Genomic DNA, 25,270 nt, shown 5'->3' on the forward strand with positions numbered 1-25,270 from the left:
CAATTAGGGTTTTAATTTTAATTATATCTAAAGTGCTAAAGCTCACTTACAAAGTTCAAATAAATAATATTAACTTTGCAATTCAGTTTATATATTTCTTAGAAATATCAGACAATATTCTTCAGCAACAACATCTATAAGCGACGTATTGCAATTGATAGGCTCTTATATTTTATTTATAAAATATCAATAATGAAAGTTACAGTATTTATAATGATCTATTTGAAAACATTTACTATTCCTCAAATATTTCATTATGGTAAGACAGGATGCCATGCATTACTAGTTTAATTCAAATTTGTTCGATAAGCAGACGCGAGACAGAAAAATCATCTAAAAAACAAACGCAAATTATCTCGAAGCAGAAACATCACAACGTCACATTAGACTGATGCGCATTTCATCACCTTTAAAAAAGGGTGTTTTCTCCTCTACGATAGCTTTTTCTTTGAAGATAACACTTTAGATAAAAGTAGCGCATTTTACGGCGCTAGACTTATAAGACGAAAGTGGGAACACCTCCTTTCAACAAAGAAGTATGCTCAATCTTTTATTTTCATTTCGCACTGGTTAATGTTCAAACCGATTATACAATTTATACGCCAAGTTGTGAATTTCAAAAGTCGACAGATAAATAATATCAAACTTTTGGTCTTATAAAAGTCTGTAATAAAAATTTTCTTTGATATAAATTAAATGTTCACCGTTACTCAAGCTGGTTTTAAGTTAAAATTCATATAATTTAGTATTATATTGACAATAAAATTGTTTTATAGTAAAGAATTACATTAATGTTGATAGTAGATTTATTTATTATCATATGATTATATCAGAGCGCTTCTGGAGTGTCATGATGCTGTGTAGAGTGCTTGACCTTGCAACCACAAGGTATCGGATTCAAACCCCAAGTTTTAAAACTTTATTGGTTCCAAAATCCGCGTTGAGCGCAATCTGATATCAAACAGTACCGATATCGATTCTAACTTTACAGATCAAAAATATGATCACAAGTTAAAATTACCTTTATTTTGTTAAAAGGTAATTCGAACTATGTAAAAATATAATTACAGCTAGAAACGGAAACCATTGGGCTGCCATCTAAAATTTACCTATAAAAACTATTATCAAACGTCCTCAACAAATTGCTAGATTGCAGCTATTACAATGAAGACACGCACGCATACATATAAAAATGTGAAGCATGTAGCATACCTTATTATATTTATATTATGAAATCACTGAAATATACATTTTATTAACATATTATTATTAAAATTTTTGATGGATTGGAATAGATCGATTTCGATGCAAAGACAATTTGTAGAGAATTTTTACTTCATTTACATTTTCAAGACAATTTTCAATTGAAAATTTGTAAGTGCCTCATATGCACAATGCATTGGTATTAGATTTTCATTTAATTTCATTACATAATCAATAATAATTTAATTATAAGTATATCGTTCTGAAATTGTGAATGTTCGTTTATTTAACTAAAATAATAGAATATATATTTATATTCTTTCATATAATTCACATTAAATTATTTTATTACATTGTGCATGGTATTTATACTAGATACTTGTGGCTGCTCAATTTACTACATTTGAAGATTGAATAAGCTCAACATTGTAGCCAATAACATGTATTAAAATAATTAGCAATGTAAGAGAATTTGGAAAAAAAATGATTCAGGCTAAGCAAGTTTCTAAGAGTTATGTAACCTTTATAAAAGCTTATATGTGAACCATCTAGAATCTCTACCCTGGCGAAAGTGTAAATATTAAAAAATATTCCCAGGCCGTCTCAATTTACCCCGCCTATGAGATAAAAAAGAGCAGGTGACAAATTTTTGAAAAACAGCAAAAACAAAACACATTCATACAATGATGATTTAGCTGGGAGGTTTACTGAACATAGCCAGATATTTGTTTGTTTGATATGTGTTATTTGCTGTGACATAGTTTGGTTTTCAAAATATTGTGTATCATTCCAGATTTAATCTCTATCACCTGTACCTGGTTTAATTCTAAGTACCATGCAATCACAGGTCAATACTTGATTGGTTGATAAATGTAATAGCCACTTATTAGATCCAAAATTGTAATGGAATGTCGCTTAAATCCACAAAATGAACCAATCAGAAAAATAATATAAAATTATCAGATCTTTGTTATAAGTAATATTTTAATATCAAAGTAGTATTATTTCAAACTTCATCTAATAATATGCAAGGTGTCTAAAATCAACATTCAAGCAAGTAACATTTACTCAACTTTATATCAGCATATTATTTTATCTAAATACAAAATAATCAAAACTAGCTATTATCTTTCTAATCTAATGAATTTGATGATATAGCTTTTATCTAATTATATCTGGTACTTCGAAAACAAAATAAAGTGTACTAATTTAATAGAGTTCCCGCAGCATATGGGTGAATCATGAACTTTTATACATCTTTTTAATTCTATCCAGTGTCATAACACTGTCAAAATGGCATGAATTTGCTGATCGATCAGGCATTTTACGCATAAAATGAAACTTCACTGATTTGATATTATGCAACATCATAAAGATGCAGTTATGATTTTTTTTTATTTTATTCTGCAATCTGTTATACATGAACAATAAGCAGAGATTGCTAACAATAAATATAGAAGAGAAAAAAGTAAAGAAAAGAAAAAAAATAATAAAACGATAAGAAAAATAAACAATCAATATTACAAAATAATAGTAATTAGGTTTAACTGGACTAGATGAGGTCTTGTGGTAACTTTCTTTTCAATCAGGTGGGCTGACCATCCAGGTAAACTCTGCTGGCCAATTCATTGAGATGTACGTCAATCCTATTTTTATATTTAGAAGCAACCACTGAAATTTGTTGTTCTATTGTGAGTAAGCCCGTGTCTTGATGGATGATCCATGAAGGGGTGTAGCAAGAAGCATTTAATATTTGCTTCAGGATTTTGTTTTGAGCACGTTGGATGATGTTTAGATTGCTCTTTTCTGCTGTACCCCAAAGTTGGACACCGTAGGTCCATATGGGCTTGAGTACTACCTTGTATCTTAACAGTTTATTGTATACTGAGAGTTCAGAATTTTTATTTAGTAGCCAGTAAAATTTTTTAAAGATTTGATTTATTATGCAGTTATGATAATATATTAATTTTTTTTATAACAAAGTTTTCTATCTAAAATGCCTGACTGCGCATCAAAGAAGTATGAACATGACACTGTTGACAGTATTTAATGCATTTTGTATGAGAACTGCTGCATAACATAGCCTTGACATAATATTGTTCTATTTTACGGCAAAATCGGCCCTATAATGTCATGATACAGCCATGTCTGCAGATGTACTTTATAAAGTGATTTCGTAAAATGTATGTACCCCAGTTTGGGAACCGTGCTAAGAAACCGTTTACGAAGAAGCCGTTGCAACGAGTATTCTGTGAACAATTTACAGAACAACACTTGCCACGGCAATCGGTTGCGAGATCTCGCGCGATCCTCCAATAATTTCACCTCGCTTGCTGTTTTCCAAATGAAGCCGGAGCCAATATTCGGCTGTCGACCGAGGGGCGGTATGTAGGGGAAAACGATTTTTTTTCTTCTGTGAGCGATGTTCAATTTCAGATTAAATAGTCGTTAGATCGCGGTGATGAAAGAGAATTCTTGTAAAAGGAAAAAAAATAAATGACGAATATCATTACGAAGAAAATATTACAATCCGTAAACATTTGTGTGGCGATAAAAAAGAGTGAATTGCGAAGAGAAATGTTGTGTGATTTAGGAAAAACATGTTTTTGTACGTTAAATGTTGATAAGAATAAAAATATTGTGTTTCATTCGAGGTATTTTAGTAAATATGGTTTACGCCAAGACGAAATTAGTAAATTAAGGTTAAGTTTGATTAAATTTAGCATAAATTAGTAGACATAGTTTAGGGTAGGGCGCGGCACAAAAATACAATTTAAATTTAAATAATTATAATTATAATGGAACTGGATACATCATTCAACTAATGCAAGATATAAATTTAATGAAATAGAATTTAATTTCACATTCTTTGCAAATATAATACTGTATATAATCTTGATCTGATATTAAAAACCTTTGCGTAAAGTTTCAGTTGGTCTTTTTTACCCCATCCATGTGTAAGTTTTCATAGAAAGTATAAAAAAAACTGTTGAATCTAATTTAAAATTTACAATACAGCTTGTAAGACGATTGAATAACGTATACTTGAAAAATATATTAAGCTCTCGTCAACTAAACAACAGTGCTCACAACCCAAAAAACTAACTTTTGTTAAGATAGCGACTTCGTAAGAATCAAGGTGATTATATCAAGGCTGGATATATCTATTTCCCTCGACTTTCAAATATTGTTGTTAAAAAAATCTTAACTTTAATTGTTTTTAAAATTAAGTTAATTAAAATTAAAAATTTGTTACAGAAGTTATACGGATACAGATAACTTCTAATAATAATAATAATTTTTAATTATTATATTAAAAACGCACCGGAAACAAAACGAATGAAAATGACCAAATATCGTATCACGCCATTGATATTTTACGACATTTACGATAGTATTTTATTGAATAATTAAATCATTAATTATGAAACACATATTTTGTTTATAAACTAAAGAGTAGAAACTCTAGGAAATGTTATACTTATTTAGACATGAATATCCGCATCATATTATAAAACAATATCAAATTTTCCACAGATGATTATGGCTGGAGTTTTAACTGACCTAATTATATTATATAAATTTGTGGTAGAGACGTATGATGTTATTTTATACTGCTAGAACCACTTCTCTATAATTTAGGATAATCAAGTTGCAAGAAATTATCTAAAGTTTTCACATGAAGCATGAATTTAACCAGAAACAAATTTTGTATGGCGATAATGGCTACCATTTTATAATAAACAAATAATTTCAAATACATTCTAGTTAAAATTAAAATTGGACTTGAAAGTACCGAAGACAAAAAGCCATTTAATCCAAAAAGTTTGTTCTACAGTTTTTGTTTGATTGTTATACAGTGTAAATATGTATAAATTATCTATATATATATATAAGAACTGAATATACCAAAGGACCAACAGTGCTTGCAAAATACATGGAAACGTCATGCAATTTAAGTATGTACAGAATTTTAAAAATAGTTCAAGTTTGTTTGATAGTTTTGTAATAATAACTATATGATATACGATAAGTATGAATATACTGCTAACAAATATAAAAATGACAAATTGATTATGATTGGCATTGAGCATCAGGTGCAAAATTTTTACTATATTTTGAAAATTTAGACGCTTTTTGAAAAGTTAGACGCTCCATCAACTCATTTCACTATGATTGATAGAGAAGTAAAACAATCATAATCACTAATTGTAATAATTTTTCTTTACTTCTCTCTAGTAGTTTTTTAACGTACCAAATCATTCAAGATGTATACAAAATATTCATAACGAAATTCAACAAGCTTCAAAGCATTTCTCCACGATAATTAAAAATATATTTCATCAAAAGCCCTGTCACAATTACAGATAACTTTCTAAAGTCTGTCGGATCTTATTAACCTGTGACCCGCGCGCCGTCAAGTGATTCTTTTTTTAGTCCATAGAATCTTTGAAATGTTGAATGCTGAATGGAAAACAAATTCGAATAATTGTCTAGCTAAAAAAAACTTATTTATTGTTTGAGTGTGGTTTCAAAATTATTAATCTTTTGAACTTTTTATGTTTACAAATAATATAGCTCATATAATAAATTGGTATATTGCGATAATAAAATCGATTATTCAAAATTTTTATATTTTTTTAAATAATTGATTTTGATTGAATCTAAGTGGTGAGAGACGACCACACTAATTTTTTTGTTTGTTTATATTAGAAACTCATATAACCCTAAATTTTCACCCTTTTACCACAAATTCCTATTTTGTAGGAATTATTTTGGTAATTACATCATTATTTATCTCAATTTCTGCCAGAGAACTTTTTTGACTGAATGTTGAAGGTTTTTTGAGCTAATAAAAAAGCTAAATTTTACATAAACCATTAACTCTCTAACAAGATGTTTTCTTTATTTTCAAATAGATACACTATTAATTGTATGATTTTTAATTATGCAGAATTAAAAAGTAAAGTAAATATAAATAATGATTAATATAGGGGGAAGTCCCCGAGTGCCGGACACTTAAGGTTATTTACGAGGGCAAACACACCCAAAGTCTCATTCTTAATTATATGGGGTATTCCGAAATTAAAGCTACATTATTTACCCGAAGCCAAATTTCATGGGCACATTTTTATAAAGATTATTCCTAAATATTTATCAGCATAATTGGAATAACTAATAATTAAATTTATTTTTTCTAAAAATCCTAAAGGTTCAGTTGCTCCTTCTTACCCCAATCAATGTAAGCTCTTATAGAAGCTATATAAAAATTCTGTTGAATCTAACAAAAAATTAAAAACAACAATGCATATCATAAAATAAATACATATCGTAATATGAAGTGGATCTTTTAAAGTATTTTAGAGTTTCATAAGAATAAACAGAATTAATAGTTATCTAACTATGCTGAACTATATTTTTGTTTGACATTGGCTAAATAATGTAGAGGAAGTCCCCGTTGCTGGAGATCTAAAGTTATTTATAATAAAATAAAAAAAAAACATTTTACGAAATGTTTATTAAATTATGACTTATTTTAGATAACAAAAGTTAGTAATCAAACTAAATTAACAAAAACGCAACCTTTGCTAAAAAATAATTAATACTATCGATCAAAATTTGGTAACAAAAAATATGATTTTGAAAAGTGGCACCAAGTATCCACACTCTGGAATGACTTCCCTTGTGTATTTGACGAATATTCTTAGATATTGCAGAAAAAATCACTATTTATCGACCCTTTTGGCTGGGCCACACCGATGCTCTCAGCTGGAGCATTCATCATAAGATTTTCATTTTTTGACTAGGAAATACGAAAAATTGGGGTATGTAATGACCGTTAGCACTCATACAGAACAAAATTAAATAATTAGAATAAATTACGTTAATTATCACAAGAATTATCAAAATGTTTATGTCCGGCGCCAAGGGACGACTTAGTGTCTGATGGTAAGGAACAGACATGTTCGTTCATTTGGTGGCACCTACTAAAATTGGTTAGAAGATCTAATAATATTCTACCAGTTTACGGATAACAATCAAGTACTATTTTTATCTTTGAATGCCACTCAAATGTATATGCATAAATATTCAAATAATATACTCAAATGTATATGCATAAATTGATTGAAGTTTAACAACTCGTCAAAATAATCTGTAATATAATTATTATATCAAAAACTTATTTCTTTGAATACGCATAAATATATTGTTGGTATGTATTTGTTTTACGTATTTTTAACATATTTTTAATCCTTTTGCTGCGGCAGTGTTTTCTGTAGGAGTGATACTGCTGTATTACTCTATATATTATGTATTATTCCATTAATAAATCCGGATTCTTTCATTAAATATCCAAAAGTTATGCGATTACGTTGGATACTATAAAGGCAGCGATTCGCAATAAGAACAAAATTCAAAATCAGCACAACACTCGTTATCAGCATTATAATAATCTTCATAGCCGGAGAAATTTAATAAATGCAATCTTAACAAGAAAATATAGTAGGCGCGATTCGCAGCTCGAGTAAAATCTCCCCGAATTTAATTAACCCTAGCGCCCTTAGACCATGAATCGAGCGCCGTGTGCGGCTGTCGGGCGGGGAGAAAATTGTCTACCGGCAAACAATGGGGCAGAATGCGACTTAAGTTACTTACTTCGCTCTAACAATTACATCACAAGTGTACGAGTATTTCATATGCATATTCGCAATGTTCCATATCGTTCAACTACAATGGCAAATACATGACGCGACTTGAGGCGGCGGAGACGCGACGTCTACTACTTGCACGTGTTCCTATATGTCTTGTCAACTCATGTGCACCGGCGGCGGCTAATTCGAACGACAGAGTTCTCTCTTTCAAATGTTTTAGAAGTCGGCAATTGATGTAGGCATTACTAATATTAAGCGTTCGTTTAACAGATCATTATTGAGTCAATAATATCATGCCACATCTCATGGCGTTGTGGAATAAGTTACTAATGCACTATCGAACAGGCTCATATTTCGAACCGTTTCATTGTATATGACAATTCGTGAGAAGCCATTGTAATTTTTTTTATGAAGGTTAAGGCGAGGCACAAAGGTCGAATTTGACATCGAGTATATTGTAAAAATCAAGCAAATAATATTACAACAAATAACACACATCAAACATATAGCTATCTGACTATGTTCAGTAAAACTTCCAGCTAATTCATCAATGTATAAAATGTATTTTTTGCTGTTTTCAAAAAATTGTCACCTGGTGCTTTTTATCTCATGTGCGGCGACCAGGAGTTCCAATAGCTCTGTATATAACCTTGATCCGGTATTTGGTCACAAATATTTGTCAGCAGAGTTTAATATTAAAAACTATTATTTTCTTTCTTGTGAAATTACTTCTTTTAACTGATTTTACAATTTTAATATGTTTTATTGTTTACGCCTTTGCCAGGGTAAGAGTTCAGCTGCACTCCACACACATGAAAGTTATAAGATATTAAAAAAACGTCTGGTTACACATTATTTCATGCTATTTCAATATTGTTCTTCTTAACTTTACTTGTTTTTGAGATATCGGTGATGAACCTTTCTACCCGCGGACTTTTAATTAAGCCTCACTCTACCCTATACATTGTATTAGTGAATAAAATAATTTAACTTAATACTCCATAAAAATTATACATACTATATATAAAGGTTTAAAAAATACTTATCAAAAATAAAATATTTTGTTGGCATTTAAATGTACGAGACAGACTTTTAAGACAGATGCAAGAATAGATTCAAATTTTTGTCGGTATTTTATTATAATATGATTATATAAAATAATTTCAAAGATCTTATTTTATTAGTCGCGGTACACACGAGTATATGCATTTAACCATAAAAATTCCTTTAAATATAAAGATTATATTCCAAATAACACCACATTTATTGAGAACACTTTATTTTCAGAAGAAAAAAAAACTCATATGAAAGTACCAAATTCTACGAACAAGCTTAATATAAATTCTATTATCATTACTGTGATTATTTCTCCAAATCAAATTAGGTATTATCTTTTATGATAATATTAGGTACTTTAACGGTAATAATTTACAAAAAATTAGATAACTAACACTGTACGATGACTTAAGGGGGTATTCTGGTCTAGAATAAAGAAAAAACAAGTTTCATTTTATTTTCAAAGTTTAACTATTAAATTAATGTGTGCACAAGGATATTTTTCAAATTTATAGTTATTTTAGTAGATTTATCTGTTTGCCTCTAGACCAGAATAACCACTTAAAGGAAAAATATTTAGTAACTTTCATGTAATTCTTATGTCATATAATTCATTACGAATAAAAAGAGCAACTGTGCATTTTTCCACTATTTATAAATTACTTAAAATCTTCGTAAGATTTATTGAAAGTTCTTTATGGACAGTTGTAAATACTATGTTAAAATGAAAAAAATTAAATTAATTTTCCATATTCCTCTGCTAAGATTAGTAATATAGTAATCTGTAGATATAAAATATTTTTATTTCTGAACTCACGCTAATTTAGCATAAATTTCTAACATGTTAAACTTTGAACATTTGTATTTACAATTTTCCAACTGATTTTTCTAAATTTAATTAATATTTTTTTAATGGAATACAAAAAGTACTGATTATAATGAAATATCAAGAACATCTATTGCCATATATTATTCTTGTTAAATTAATAATGTTTGATCCTTATTGAAGATTAATTTCTAATCAACCATTACCAAAGTTAAAAGGGATGAGTGAAATCCGTGGATTTAGTCTAAGAGCTTTTCGGTACAGTGATGAGTTATTGTAAACCGCTTATGAATAAATACAACTACTAGAAACTAGTTCTGCCACCAATGAAAATTTAGGTCATATAGTCACCTGATTTTATAAGTCCTGTTATTCGAGATATTTATAAAAGGAAAATGAATAAATGAAAAGACTTCACAAATAGCAATTGAAATTACTTATAGAATAAAATTATGCAATAAAAACTGTATGTGTACTGAGGCTAATGTGAAAATAGATCGCAAAATCGTTGAATTGAAAAATTGTTGAACTATTGACAGTCAATATCAATAGTGGTAACTAAATAACAGGCTAACAGTTTTGCCTAAATAAAGCAGAGTAGGCACATTATAAATCGAATTAATTATGAATCCTTTATACATTTCATAAACTTAATAAAGGATAGTTATTTATAACATATTCTTTATAACAATATTTTGCTCGTTATAGAGAAACTCTATATTCTAAACCTTGGTAGTTTAGTTTACATAAAAAAATTCATAATTGTTAAAAAATTCGAAAACATTCCAAAACAAATGAGGCTAGTTCACAGTTTTTGTTTTTTATTTGAGGAAAGTAGTTTTGTTGCATCCAATATGATAAAGAAAAATATCTGAAAGTTTTAGCTCTTAATATTAACTCTAAGATAGTCCGCACTCCAACCAAAGGGCCGATTCTGCCGCATAACAGACCAAAGTAATGGCAAGGCTATGTTATGTAAAACTTTCCATACAAAATCGTTCTAAATATTGTCAAAAGCCATGTGGTTGCTATGCAGTCAGGCGTTTTTGTCTGATTGTCAGATAGAAAATCTAACCTAAAAACCGAAAAAATGACAAAAAACGATCTTAGATAACAGGGTCTTTCTAACCCAGCTTCATAACATACGAGTGACGTTGCAGTTTATTACCTAAAAGCTGCTCAAATGTCAAAAAAATGATCTTAGATAACAGGGTCTTTCCGACCCAGCTTAATAACATAGGAGTGACGTTGCAGTTTATGTGCAAAACTGCCTGAATCCACAGCAAATACAAGACATTTTGTTGTAGAGTACATAGTAAAGGAGGAATATGTAAATAATGCATAAATGCAATAATTAAATGTAATATCTCTCAAATAGACTATTAAGAATTGATGCAAAATTTTTATTATTTTAGGTTAAATACTACACAAACTTATGTAAGAACTTAAGTTATAGCTAATTACCATTAGTCTTAATCAGATAAGTACAAAATACGTTTTATCAAATTCTGCATTTGCCAACAATAAACAGCACAAAACATAAAAAGCAACCGCTGTCTAGCCGAATTAGAAAGAAGTTTTGATAATTAATTATAGATGCCGTGTAACTGTATCTGGTGAACTGCTGATTACGAGCTATCCAAGATATAAGTATTTTTTAATGATCAAAATGAATGTCTAAATTATCCTTATTGTTTTTATGCTAAGGTAATATTCTGGAATTCTGTTAGAAAGGGTAGTAATTTGCATAAAAGCATATACCTATAAAAAATTATGTCTGAAAAATTATACCAATTGGTTGAATCCTTATAGAAATACTTTTTTAAGATATTCCATCTTTATAAAATCTAAATTACACCTTAACAATATTCTAATGTTTACCTTACAATACCACATTCTGATGTTTTGCCGATTGCAAAAACTAGTCATAGCAAAAATTAATACTATTTGCTCATATAATTAATACTATTATTTAGTATAAAATTTGTATTAAAGTATAAAAAAGATGTATAGACATTGCAGACGAAAACAAATATTGAAATGTTGAAAAATTGCATTTAAACAGTGTTTAAATGATCACCTTTGTTTTTAATGGTATTACTCACATTAATTTAATTTATAGCCACAGCGATTGCAGCATTTAACATGTTTTTTATTTATTATTATTATTATTATGGAATAGATACTTCGCTTAGTATTTGTTTATGATAAATATCAAGTCTATACTTTCTAAATACTTTATAACAATAAAAAAAAACATTAAATTTGGAAAATGTATAATATATATCTAAATAATAAAAATAAATAAATCTATAATATAAGAAAATATCCCAAGTTCTCGTGTTTTCCGGAGTGCATCCATTCCTTTAAAACTAAAAAATAGTTTAAATCACGTGGAATTTACAAAAACCAATTCTCTGTACATATCGTCAATTTGAAAGTCTTATACTGATTGTGCCAAAATAGTTAAAACATCACTAACAAGTGACTATTATCCGAGATCAATTATAACTGATCTTACGCAAACCTTATATATCAGACTTAAAATTATATATATAAAACAGGTTTGAAACCTCTGCATATAGAAAAGAAGATTACTATACAAAAAGTGCCTTTCCTAATTCCGCGAATGAGTTGCAGTATCATAATCCTATAACATATAGGTGATAAACTTTTATTAGGTTAAAATTGTATCGCATCTATAAAGAGACGAAGTTTCATGTCACGAGATACACGAAATTAACCCTTGTGCAGGTGAGTAAATGTCATTGGAGGCGATTATCATAAAAAATAATGTTCATTAGCTCTCGAGAGTTTTATGGATTTGCGTCATGAAAATGCGTTAATACCGCGCAGCAATATGCAAAGTTTCAACGATACACAGGGGCGCACGGATTCCAGTTCATACAAAATAGTATCTACCTAATACGAGTTTAACTTTTTCGATTTAATTAGAAATACCAATGACTGCAGAGAAAGGCATCGAAAATAACTTTGTCAGAGTTGAACTTGAGATAATTTTAGTTTATTGAGAACGACTTAAAATTTGTAATAACTAAATGGATTAAGGGGTTACACCACTGTAGCAGCCAAAAAAATGTATAATTTAGCCATTTCTTTTCGGCGAGCACTTCATTTAAAATCGTTAATTTCAACAAAAGAGACGGAGAGTACTTTGTTAATAATTGATGCACAAATTAACATATAAAAAAGAGTGCGCGTAAGGATCACACGCGATTGAAGTAAAACTTATTTGCTACTGTACAAAGTAGCAAATTTAAGTTAAGTAAAAATAAATACATCATGTAACAATTTTGAATAGTGTTTATTAGTAATATGGTAACACTCGTATTGCACACATTTATTAGTGACGTCAACATTACGCATTATATAATGATAAATTATAAATTATATATTTATGATTGCATTAAAAATATGTATAATATTTACAAACAATAATGAATAAGAGTCATACTTGAAATATGACATGATCGGGTTTAAAGTAATTGCTGATTAATAAATTCTATAATATTCGTTCACACAAAGTTAAACAAAGCCTAAACAAATATTGTGATATAATCTCATTCTTTGAACAGCTGTAATATCTGTTTTGCCTCAAAAATTGAAGCCATTCTTTTATATTGTTTTATTTATCAAGCCCTGCACATAGCTTGATCTATGAATCATTTTCTTTTTTATGTGAACGTTAATGCAATGATCATCATCAATATTACGAGGTAATAAATTAACCATATTATTAACGTCAACAGGCACATTTATAATTTAGTCAAATATTATTGTCTATTTGCATGTCGCAATCGTCTAATTTGCATGACACACATCCCGGGTGGAATTAACCTTTCAGATACAGTATCTAGTAGGTAGATAATTTGGTATAGGTGGAAATACAAACCCGTTAAATTTACACAAAGTGGGAATTTTACCCGCCTTTCGACAAGTTTGACATCGAACCTGATTATTTGAATCAATATTCAGAAAACCATTATTAAGAATTTGTTTTTGAGCATCATTTGATATTTTTAAGTCACTTTGAAACCAAAGTCTATTACACACAAAGCATACATAGCCAAACCTATCACTTGTAAATTGTTTTTCAAACAATCTTCGTGCATTGCTAAAACAAGTTGAAGTCTTTATATGCAAGTTCAAATACTTCATTTAACTCTTGAAAAGATCAGTTCTTGTCACATTATTAGTCACATTATATACAGAATCATCAATTTGCAATTACGTGGTGTAGCTGCTGTATCAGAAAAAGTAACAGCAGTACTTTCATCTAAAAAGATAACGGAATAATATGTTTAAATGTGAATAGTTGAAGCGTTTTTCAGGAGTTAAATGGCGAAAAAAAATTCTCTTATATCAATGATGTTGACATTAACATCTAAATTGATAGCTGGCTCAAGATTTGTAATAAATTGACAGTAACTGACTGGCGAAACAGTTTCATTCTTTAAGCAACTTCACGCTTTTGGTGACGTATGCACGTATAAATCACAGTTTTAGGTATGAAATATTTCTCCTCTATTCTAAAAAGTTCGAAGTATATTTTAAGATTAAAATTTTTTTTTCGTTGTTCGAAAAATCTACAGTGGTGTGAGCCCTTAATACATTTTGTTACGTGTACTATTTGCAATATTTTTATATTTGAAGAATGTTGCAATCATTGATAATAATTTTCCTTAAAATTTGTTTGTATGTGAATTCATAAAATTATAAATCTTGGAACGGAACCAAAACAAACTTTGTATTATTAAAGTTTCTATATAATATCTGATAATTTTATGTGTTAAAGGTCTAATGATTGTTTTTGACTTTCACAAAATTTTTATCAAATTTTCATTCAGTGACGAACACACATCTATTTTTTCTAAGGTATGCTAACATGTATTTGAAACATAATGATATGTCAAAATGTTCAGTAACATTTAAAACCTAAAGATATGTAAAGATTTTCATTTTTGTGTTTATATTAAAAGTAATATTAAGAACTTGTCATCTGATCAACAGCGCTCACAATCGAAAAGACTAATAACGGAAGAAAATTTTTGCAATCTTTACGTTTTTTAAATATATGTTGGCATAAAAAAAATAGTTGTGTGTACGTTGCTAAATAAAGATTTCATGAAATTTTTGTGAAGGTCAAATATGATCATTAGAATTTTGCATATCAAATTATCAGATATTAGAACTTAGAAAATACTTTTGTTAGGCATTTTCATACATTTCCGTTTATCTCCCGATTCTTAAAAATAACAAAAAAAAATTGTATATTTTTTTCCACTCACGGACCTTTTAGCACCTCATATTAATTATGAAAAACAAAAATTATAATACTCTAAGAAATTTAAATAAAGTTTGAGTAGATAACTAGTAAGTTGCATTTTGCAGATTTTCTTTCCACTCACGGAACTTTTAGCACCTCATATTAATTTATGAAAACAAATTATTCAATACTCTAAGAAATTTAAATAAAGTTTGAGTAGATAACTAGTAAGTTGCATTTTGCACTGACTCAACTACATTTTTGAATCTTTCTAATGGTGTTTTATTTTATACGTTATATGCATTCACTCATTTCAGTAAATGTTTCTGAAAAGTCAATTAGTAAACGTTGTTAGTGAACTCGTTTGACAATTTGCCCAAAAAGATTTGGCATACTGGATTTTACAGTTGTTTTATGACGTACTTTGATGATGACTTTTTTCTTGTTTCAATTTCAAATTATAATAGTATGCTGCAAGCACAAAACAAATGTGCTATCAAAATTTTAAGTATAAAAATCTTTACAATTTTTTTTTCTAAATTTATAGTTATAAAGACCAAGAAAACAGAGTAAATGTAAGTAAAAATCGTATTAGAATATTGCATTTTCACATAATGTATTGTAATATTTTATTTTGTTTTTTTTTTTAATTTTTTTTCGAGTTTTAAATTTTATGCCTATTCCAAATGTCATTCATCTTCTGCAAAGTTTTTGTTAACGAAAAATAAAGTTTCGATTTTTTAATTTAATGGTAAAACATTTAATACCGTACTGTCATCTAATTTGACTTGACTTTCAAACCGTTTTAATTTAGTTAAAATATTTAGTGTATTTATTTCTTTTCATTACAACTTGATATGGATATTTTTTTATTCACATGTCTTTCATTTATACGATTTATGCGAAATATTTACTAATTTATCCGATATTAATTTTCTAATGTAATTTTGCTATTACATTATTTGATTATCAAACATCAATTATATCAATGAAATATATATTAAAAGTAATTTAAAACTAGTGATGCATGGCATCGTCCTTAAGGCAAACGAAAAGATTTATAAAAGTTTATTTTCGACTTTTTGCGATTACTATAACTTACCCCACAGATAGTAAAGAAAATTTTGTATTATTTTAAATTTTCATATTAAATTATGATAATGAGATAATAGAATTTTAAATAGTATTCCCATACGCTACTATAGTTCTATTAACATTATTTTAGCAGTTCAGGCACAATGGTATCGAGACGCACAAGAAAGGAGGCGAAATCACGGTCGATAAGTTCGACTACCCTTTCTGAAGTCTTGTTTCAAGAGGCAAAAAAGGTAATTGAAAAATAAAAATAATATATACTCATGAAAAAGATGTAGCAATACAAGTAAAATATCTCCATAAATACGGATAAATTAATATAGTATGGTAGCCATTTTCTGAGACTACGCAACTTAGAATGAAATTGACAAATATTATATATTATATTCATAAATAAATCTAGATTTCATTTACTACTTACTTTGGTATTCACTTGAAATTAGTTATAGCAATATGTTTTTAGGTCAAAATAGCCCTTACCTGGAAGCTTAATAAGTAATAAGTATGTAATACTGAAATTAATCAAAAAATAGGACAATTGTTTGGGTTGTCATTTGCAAACGTTGTTTAAAGTCAAAATTTATTACAACAGCTCATAGTACCCATAAGTTCTGATCTTTGTTCAACTAACTATATATATATATATATATATATATATATATATATATGTATATATATATATATATATTATTTATAATTAATATGTTTGCAGAAACGGGCTGCACGAAATAAGGGAATCCACAAGAAATATCGTCTATCGCCCGCATTAGCCAAATTAATAGGCAGTGACGAACCCGAAACACGTTACAATGTGGTCAAGTTGATCTGGATCCAGATCAAAGAAAGGAGACTTCAAGATCCTGAAGATCCTACCTACATCGATTGTGACGAGGAGTTCGAAAACATAACCGGGATGGTGCGCCTGAAAGGCTTCACGATAATCAAGCACCTCAACTCGCACTTTTTAGAATAGATAAAATCAATAACACTTCAGTCTCATGATAACACAGTTTATGCTCATCACTGTTAAATATTCGGGACTCCATTTGGACCGTCAATTCTACATTTGTTTAAAGCGTAAACATATCGAAGAAAAACGAAGACAACTATGTTGTCCGCTGGGTCATAAATCTGAGTGTCGATGTCAAACAAAACCCCCGAATCTACAAATCAATTCTGAAACCCATCCGGACATATGGCATCCAGCATTGTGGTACTGCCAACCAATCAAATATCGCAATTCTACGGAAGTTTCTGGTTGATTTGCTTAAGGAAATCGCCGACGCACCATATTGCACTCCCAACTGACTTTTCTACGACAAACTGGGAGTTACTTTTATCAAGGAAAAAAATTCCCGGACATAGTCATAAGTACCAAAACAGGTTCACCGCCCACTCAAATATCTTTGCAAGAAAGCTGGTGGAACAAACACACCTCAGAAGACTGCACTTAACTGATTTATGTTAAAAAATATTCACATTGCTATTGATTAAATTTAACTTTCTGAAAGAGAAGTTTGTTTTTACAAAAAATCTGAGTTGCTAATTTATTGTATTCTCTACGTTCTCGAATTTGAAAATAGTATGTGTGTGCACGTGAGGAAGCCTTAATTTTTCCTTTGTTTGCAGTTTTCTCAAAAAACGGCAGGTTTACTTGTCAATAAGAATCAAATGAATAAATATTTTGAATTAATTCGACTCAGAAGATCCGTAATCGTCGGCTGCACGCATTTTCCCTAAACACAAAAATATCTTGATACTTTCATTTTTTATTTTGTGGTGATTAGTGATTACTTACTCGAAAGAAAATTAAATAAGTATAACCACATAAAACAGTGATTCCGAGTTTTTTTATAGTGGAGCACCTTAAAGTTTCTAAAAACAATTCATCTCCCTCATACAAAATATTTACCTTTTGAAAATTGTTTTGTTTACGAAGAAATCTATTACATTCTCTCTATGAAAGTAATGTAATGTTTCTAAACATGTCATAACCGAAATTGCAAAAAATTAATTTCATTACTTACTTTTTTATATTTATTTAAAGCGATATTTGAACTAGATTGTTGCTGCAAAAATATTTAATATTAGGTTAGAACTTACTCAGCTTCAATCTCAAGTCTCCACACTTTGTGTTATATATCAAGTCTCTCATTTTTCATCAATAAACCATTGACAGCACCAAATCCACATTTACTAATTCTCGCGCATTTCGTTACATTTGGTCCTTTGGTTCAGTTTTTCCACAAAGCCATTTGTTCAAGACTAATCAGTTATCACATTTGGTAACTTGAAACGAAAGTATTTTTTTTGTTTATTTAACCATATTTTTTATTTCATAACCGAAACGAGATCTTGCAGCTAAACTAATCAGAGATGGACGGGCGCTGAATAATTTAAATAAGATTTAAAATTACACATACTATTTAACACTAAGTTTACAGATATTTCGTATATATGCCGATCTCAACAGAAATCCGTCAAATTATTTGAAAATCATCTTAATTTATACTCACAATTCAGGTTGATTCGAACAATATAGTTTAAGGCTTTGCATCAAATTAAAATGCAAAAGTTGTTAACATATCACGAAAAATTTAACATGAAATGTACAAGGTAACCATATTTCTTCACTTATTATCTCGATGTCTTTTATGCATTAGCATCGTGCTATTTTATCACAACACCTATAAAAATTAGAGCTTTGATCTTTTTCACATGATTTGGTAATATTTTCTAATGTTCACGTTTACTGATCTGTAATATTGAGTTTCGAGTGACCCGATCATTTTTGTTGGCGATTTCTTATATGCAAAATATCGTGATGTTATCAAGTTCAGTACATCGCAGTAGTAGTGGGATGTCACAGTGAAGGAGAGATGAACGCATAGTAGCATTCCAAATATCAAAGTGTGGCAAAATCACAAGCATAAAAAATGTAACTATTGAGTATATTACGTAAATTCTATCTGGTCACGGCTGTTTTCGAGCCTACCTACACCGCTTCAAGCAAGATAGCTCGCCGGATTACTCATATTGTTATTGCAAATAGAATTGCTGAGCACGTGTTCTTCGTGTGCCCGCGATTTAGTGCACTACGGTACGATGTAGAAGAGAGCCGAAGAATTACTCCAGATTCGGTTGTAAAACTTATGCAGCCAACTAAGGCTGCGTGGAATGTAATAGTCACATTTGCTACCAAAGTGCTAAATAGACTTGCGATGTTCGGAAAAAAAAGAAAATTGCAAAAATTAGGAGAAGTATAATTTTAGAGCAAAAATTATAGCATTTCTAGATCTTTCCACCATAAAATAATATCTGTCTCCTTCCACCATAAATAATGCCTACGGCGAGTTTCCGTGGGGGCCAGAGGCAAGAGAAAAGCGGAAATTTTAGTCAGTATAATAACAGAGCGGTATTGAGTCCGACAAAACACCAGTATGGGATGCATAAAGGCATTTCCTTCGCGACAAAAATAAAAATAATATATTGGATCAGAATAATTGTAAGAGAAATATATTGTCCAATAAATATACATGCAATTGGTTAAATTGCATGTATATTTATTGGACAATATATTAGGTTTCACTGAAACCTAAATAAAATTGTTGAATATATTAAAAATGGTGTATCATACATGATATGTACATTTCTGGATATATTACGTTACCACTTAGCGTCATGCACGTTCCATGATATTTTTCAGATATTTAATTATTAGATCGATAAGGCAATACCTTATTAGGCAAAATTTAACTTACACCAGTTTTATGTATACCTATAATATTATTATTGAAGTATTTAATTACAAAGAAATTTGGAACAAAACTTTTCAAATTTTTTCTTTTCATCTACAGTTCATTTATGGCAGGACTTTTGAGTCAAATAAACTTAACAAAGCAGATATCAACTACGAAAGCATTATTTGTTTTACATTATAGTAAGTATTTTTAAAACTTATTTTTATTCAATAAATTTTGAAACATATTACTTTACGTTAAGTAGCTATATGTTTTTTTAAATATAAGATAGGACTAAAACCTATTTAAGTATTCTATTACCTGATTTATTTAGTGATCAAATCACATTTGAAGTTAATTTATATGTTATCTGCAACGCGAGATTGAACTCGGTACCTCGTAGTTGCAAGGCTGGACACAAAATGAAAATGTCAAGATTTAAAAGCTACAACGAGCTGTTCAGACCTTCGGGTGCGAAACGTTATAAACCCGATTGACATAAATAATCGAACAAAAGCCGTTTCAGAAACAAATCGGTATCGGAATACATAATGTCGAATTAAAACAACGGAATGAAAGCGGGTGTGAAGAATGAAGCGATATAAATGTACTCTCTATCCTTTTACAATGCCCAAGTGACTTATGGATGCTACTTAAAACTTTCAGCATGACCTTTCTGCTGCGATGTCGCCTAACATCTTGATTTCTGGGTCTCCGGGGAGCCAGTATTCAGATTGTGCGATTCAGAGTAAGTTGTGATTTAGGTTAGCGGCTTGTAACTTCGTCTTGCCAGTACAAGACACAATAAGTCATAACGCAACTACCCGAATTGTGAAAGCTATCGAGATTGCATCAAAACGTAAAATTTTACGTTTTACTGAATTTAAGGGGGTTGTTCGGTTTTTATTTATTATTTTTTTTGATTTTGAGATTTTTTGATATTATGAAAGCTAAAAACCTTAGAATTATTTTAAAAAAAAATCATCTCAATATCTATTTTTTGACGAAGTTATAGATATATATCTCTATGGGTATGATCCTCTGAAACCGTTTTTTTCATCGCTCCGCGAGCAATTGTATACCAGCTGCTCTCTTTTTCAATATAATACCTCATGCACATGACCTTTTTAATGTGTCAGCATCTTTGAACACCATGGTGTATTTAGTACATTAAATTAAATGGTGTATTTAGTACATTATATTAAAAACTTTAAATACGTTTTTCTCAAATTGACTTTTTTCAATGCGGCGCCACAAATTAAAAAAAAAAACTACAAGTCGGATCGACTTGCATTTTTTTTTCAATTTGTTCACCACTGCAATACCTAGTCCCCCTACCTTAAACAACTTGATAATATCATTACGCAAAAAAATTTTGCGAAGTTTCTCGCCCCAAAAAAGGCATTTTTTGACACCTTTTTTTTTAAATAGCTGCCATTTTTTTCCTTCTTGATTTTTTTTTCATTTTGGTAGGGGGACTGGATTTAAACTTCTTTTTCAACGTAGTTTCTTTTTTTTGTATCAGGCGATGCGCAACGGATTTATCTGTGGCACCGCAAAAGAGATCGATTTTGCAAGGCCGACTTTGTCGCCCCCTGGTTAAAAAATGACGGCGAAAAAAAAAAGAAAAAGAAAATTTCGTAATATTCTATGATTTTGTAATTTTTGTTTAAAAAAAACCGCATGTCTCTATGATAAATACATTTCGAGAAAAACAAAAAGGGTTAAAAATCGGCTCACACACACATTCATACATTTTTCAAATTCAATTTCATTTGCTTCAGAATGGCTTGAAACGTCGAGAAAACACAAAATTAGCAAGTTGGATTTTTTCGTGAAAACAAACTTTTTCCAAAAGTTAAAAAACTCAAATTCGTATATATGAAACTCAAACTGTTTTATATGGATCAAGTTGTATTTTTAACAATATAAAAATTTGAGGTGATATAATAAGATTTCATTTTTATAAAGTACTAATTTATTTATATTAACGACAGTAAAAAATAGGAAAAATATTATAGGGAACTATTATAGAAGTATTGTTGTATAAAATACTATTATGTAGCAGTGCATTATTTCGCAAATGTATCCTAATTAAACCAGTATCACCCTAGTTGTAGCTAATTTTCTACTAAATTTAATGCCTTATATGTGCACGGAGATGCGTAATTTATTTATACAACAGCGAATATTTATACTCAAGTCCTTTTCCGCGCGAGAAGGGTTATTTTAGCTCGACTTGCGGTTGTTTATATTGAAATAACTCTAGAATATATTAATATAAGACTGACATTGGATTTTAAATTATATTAATAAAGATGAGTAAATCTCGGTATTTAATTAGAATACGTGGATGCGAGTCGGTATTTAGTGTGTACGATATTTCAGGATACGAGGATTTTGAGTTATCGTGAAAACATTCTATTATGTCGATACCAAAATACATTATAATTGTTGGTAGTAATACACTATTAAAATGTTATATATATATATATATATATATATATATATATAATATGCATATTTGAATCATTTTTTCCGAATTTATATTCCATTTTACAAAAATTTAGGTTCTATTTGATCAGTGCGACTCCATAAAAATAATTTTAAGAACAGAGTAATGAAAACAAGAAACTAATAATAAAATTTAAGTTAATTAACTTAATTATTATATTTTTATTAATTAACTAAGAAACCAAAGTCTTATCAATTTCTAAAATATTTTTTCAAAATAATAAGCCAAAAATTGACGACAACAATAAAGACTTATAAATAGAAAACTACGTACTTACCAAATAGTTGGTTTCTTCTTTTAATTACTGAATGAATACCTGAAAAAAATGTTTTTTTTATTATTAATATCATATATATATATATATATATATATATATATGTATATATATATATATATAAATACAGAATATTACTGAGTTATTGTATTCTAAGGAAAAGCACGTCTACATCAAATAAAATTTTTGGATATCTTCTCGTTTCAAATGTTTCTAAATATTTTGGCGTGCCTCAGACAAAATGGATGCATGTATTTATGTATGTGTATGTGTGTGTGCGTGTGTATGAATACAATTTTTCTTCCACGATTTTGGGCGCACGGATTAACCAATTTGGGTGATCCAATTTTGAAACATTTGATTCATATTGATAGGGAGACGTGCTGATTAGCTTTTGACAAAGGCAGGTCCAGTCGTTTCGGAGATACAGAGCAAAATGGTGATTTGGTTTTTGCGAGAACGTAGCATCTGATTAGTTTGACTTATAATACATTCGATTTGTGTTAACGGCGAGTTGTGCTGGTTAGTTTTTGCCAAAGACAGTTCTAAAGAACAGGGTAAAATATTAAGGAACAGGGTAAAATATTCTTCAGATTCAGGCATGTTTCATTAAATTAAGATTTGTACTACGGTGTAACTATAAAATGTGTAATTATCTATGTCGATTTCCTTGTTGATATCTGTACATTCACATACACAACGACTAATCACAATCGACCCGTATAGAAATGATATCATCGAGAGCGAATGAAGAATCTTTGGCACTCGACTCTTATCTTATCTGCCGTAACACACTTCCGTTGCATTTGTACGGATTTACACCCTAGTCGCGCCTAAAGAAGTTTTACTTCAAAATATATAAAAATTGAAAAAGAAAATTCTTTACTTTCAATAGTTTTAAAGACGTCCTGCACCTTACAATGTATCAGAGGCCACTCTCGCGTTTTCGCTTCGTTTCCTCACGAAGCGGCCCATAAACTAACGCAAGTATGTTTCATATGCATGCAGAGATTTCGCTATTGAATTTTAGATGAATAGAAATAAATTCGCGACGTAAACACAGAAAACCGAAAATGAAACGGATATTATACCTATAACATGTATTTTATGTCTGCCCTGTTGTGAAATATAACTGAAAATATACGGCAGATTCATGGAAAAAATTATTAACTCATAAAAGTATATTACAGGGGTACATTTATTCAAAGTACGCTTACAGTGTTGTGTACCATTCATAAAATATATATTGATTGTTTGATGAATGTGGAAGATATACGAGTTTTTAATTTTTTATCACATGCATAAATTTATAGAAGGAAACAAATAAAATGAAGTGTTATACAATATATATTTTTCTTATTATTTACAAATAAAACATTTAACATTGTTGTAAACATTTACGTGCATATTAAATACACTATGCCATTTATGCTAATAACTGAAAAATCCAAGTTTGTTTTAACAACATTTTTGTTTTCTGAATAAACATAAATTTCGTTATGCAGACTTAATTATGAAGTCCAGCAATAACATGGTGTTTAATTTTTTAATGATATTTATTTATTTAATGATATTCTAACCAGTATCAATCGTTTTTATTCATCTTTGGTTTATTCTGTAAGATAGTATTTTCATTCAGTAGAAAATATAATAACGTTGAAGAAAGTAATTAAGAAAAACTTATGCAACTAAAACTGCAACCTTTTAACACATATGGACAAACCACTTTGTCAGTATAGTACGGATAAAATGACAAAGCAAAACGAGTTGTCGTAAGGCCGTAATATTTTAGTTTGATCTAGAAGAAAATGGTATCTACCGTCAAAAAATAATAATAAAAATCGTCGAAAAAAAAATTTCAACACTTTATTACAAAAAAACGGCCTGGCCGATCTTTACCAACAACTCATCAGCACGATTCCCAATCAATATCTTTCGAACGGTTTTTGAATTTCCAAAATCGATTCAGAACTGCGGACTAAAACGTGGACAAAAAATTATTTACTTTTCTGCTATTTACAAAGAAACGGCTTGGCTGATCCTCGCGCAAATTTGATAAACGCTAGTCCTCATCGAGATACATCGAATGGCTTTTAAATTTTTGAAATTGGTCCAGTCATTTTTGAGAAAATGTCGATTTACGGCAAAAAATCTGTTCACACACACGCACACGCACAAACTTTTTCCAAATTTGGTCTCATTCGATTCAGAATGGCTTGAAACGTCGAGAAAACATAAAATTAGTGAATCGAATTTTTTTATGAAAACAAACTTCTCGTTCGGGAAGTTAATAATTATGGATAGGAATTAATAGCTCCAAAAACAAACTTGAGAAAACCACCTTCAAAATAATCTTTTAAAGGCGTGAAACACATTTGAACTAATAACTGCTAAAAAGACGGTGACAATGACGCTCGACATCTGACAACATTGTGTTTATGGCTTTCTTTATGTTATACAGTCGCAGGAAATTGCTAAAACTAGCCAATTTTAAATAAAGCGACTGATATCATATATACCATATGGTCCGTAATTCTCCTATATAATAATTCAATGATGAAAATTACATTTAATAATAATATTAAATTACATTGAATATAATATTGGCATATTTATATTGC

The 25,270-nt window shown here is 29.5% G+C and overlaps 1 protein-coding gene across 1 annotated transcript in view; it reads left to right on the top strand.

Moving 5' to 3' along the window:
• Positions 1-25,270, top strand: part of LOC113375336 — a 77,318-nt gene that overhangs the window by 22,938 nt on the left and 29,110 nt on the right. Inside the window, exons 3-4 of the mRNA XM_026615271.1 lie at positions 16,251-16,353; positions 16,833-17,036. Coding sequence (XP_026471056.1) covers positions 16,251-16,353; positions 16,833-17,036 — 307 coding nt within the window. The remainder of the gene's footprint in view (positions 1-16,250; positions 16,354-16,832; positions 17,037-25,270) is intronic.

This window comes from Ctenocephalides felis, unplaced genomic scaffold (assembly GCF_003426905.1).
Source record: "Ctenocephalides felis isolate EL2017-DRISC unplaced genomic scaffold, ASM342690v1 CF-g0.4_SCAFFOLD_01886, whole genome shotgun sequence".
NCBI classification, from domain to species: domain Eukaryota; kingdom Metazoa; phylum Arthropoda; class Insecta; order Siphonaptera; family Pulicidae; genus Ctenocephalides; species Ctenocephalides felis.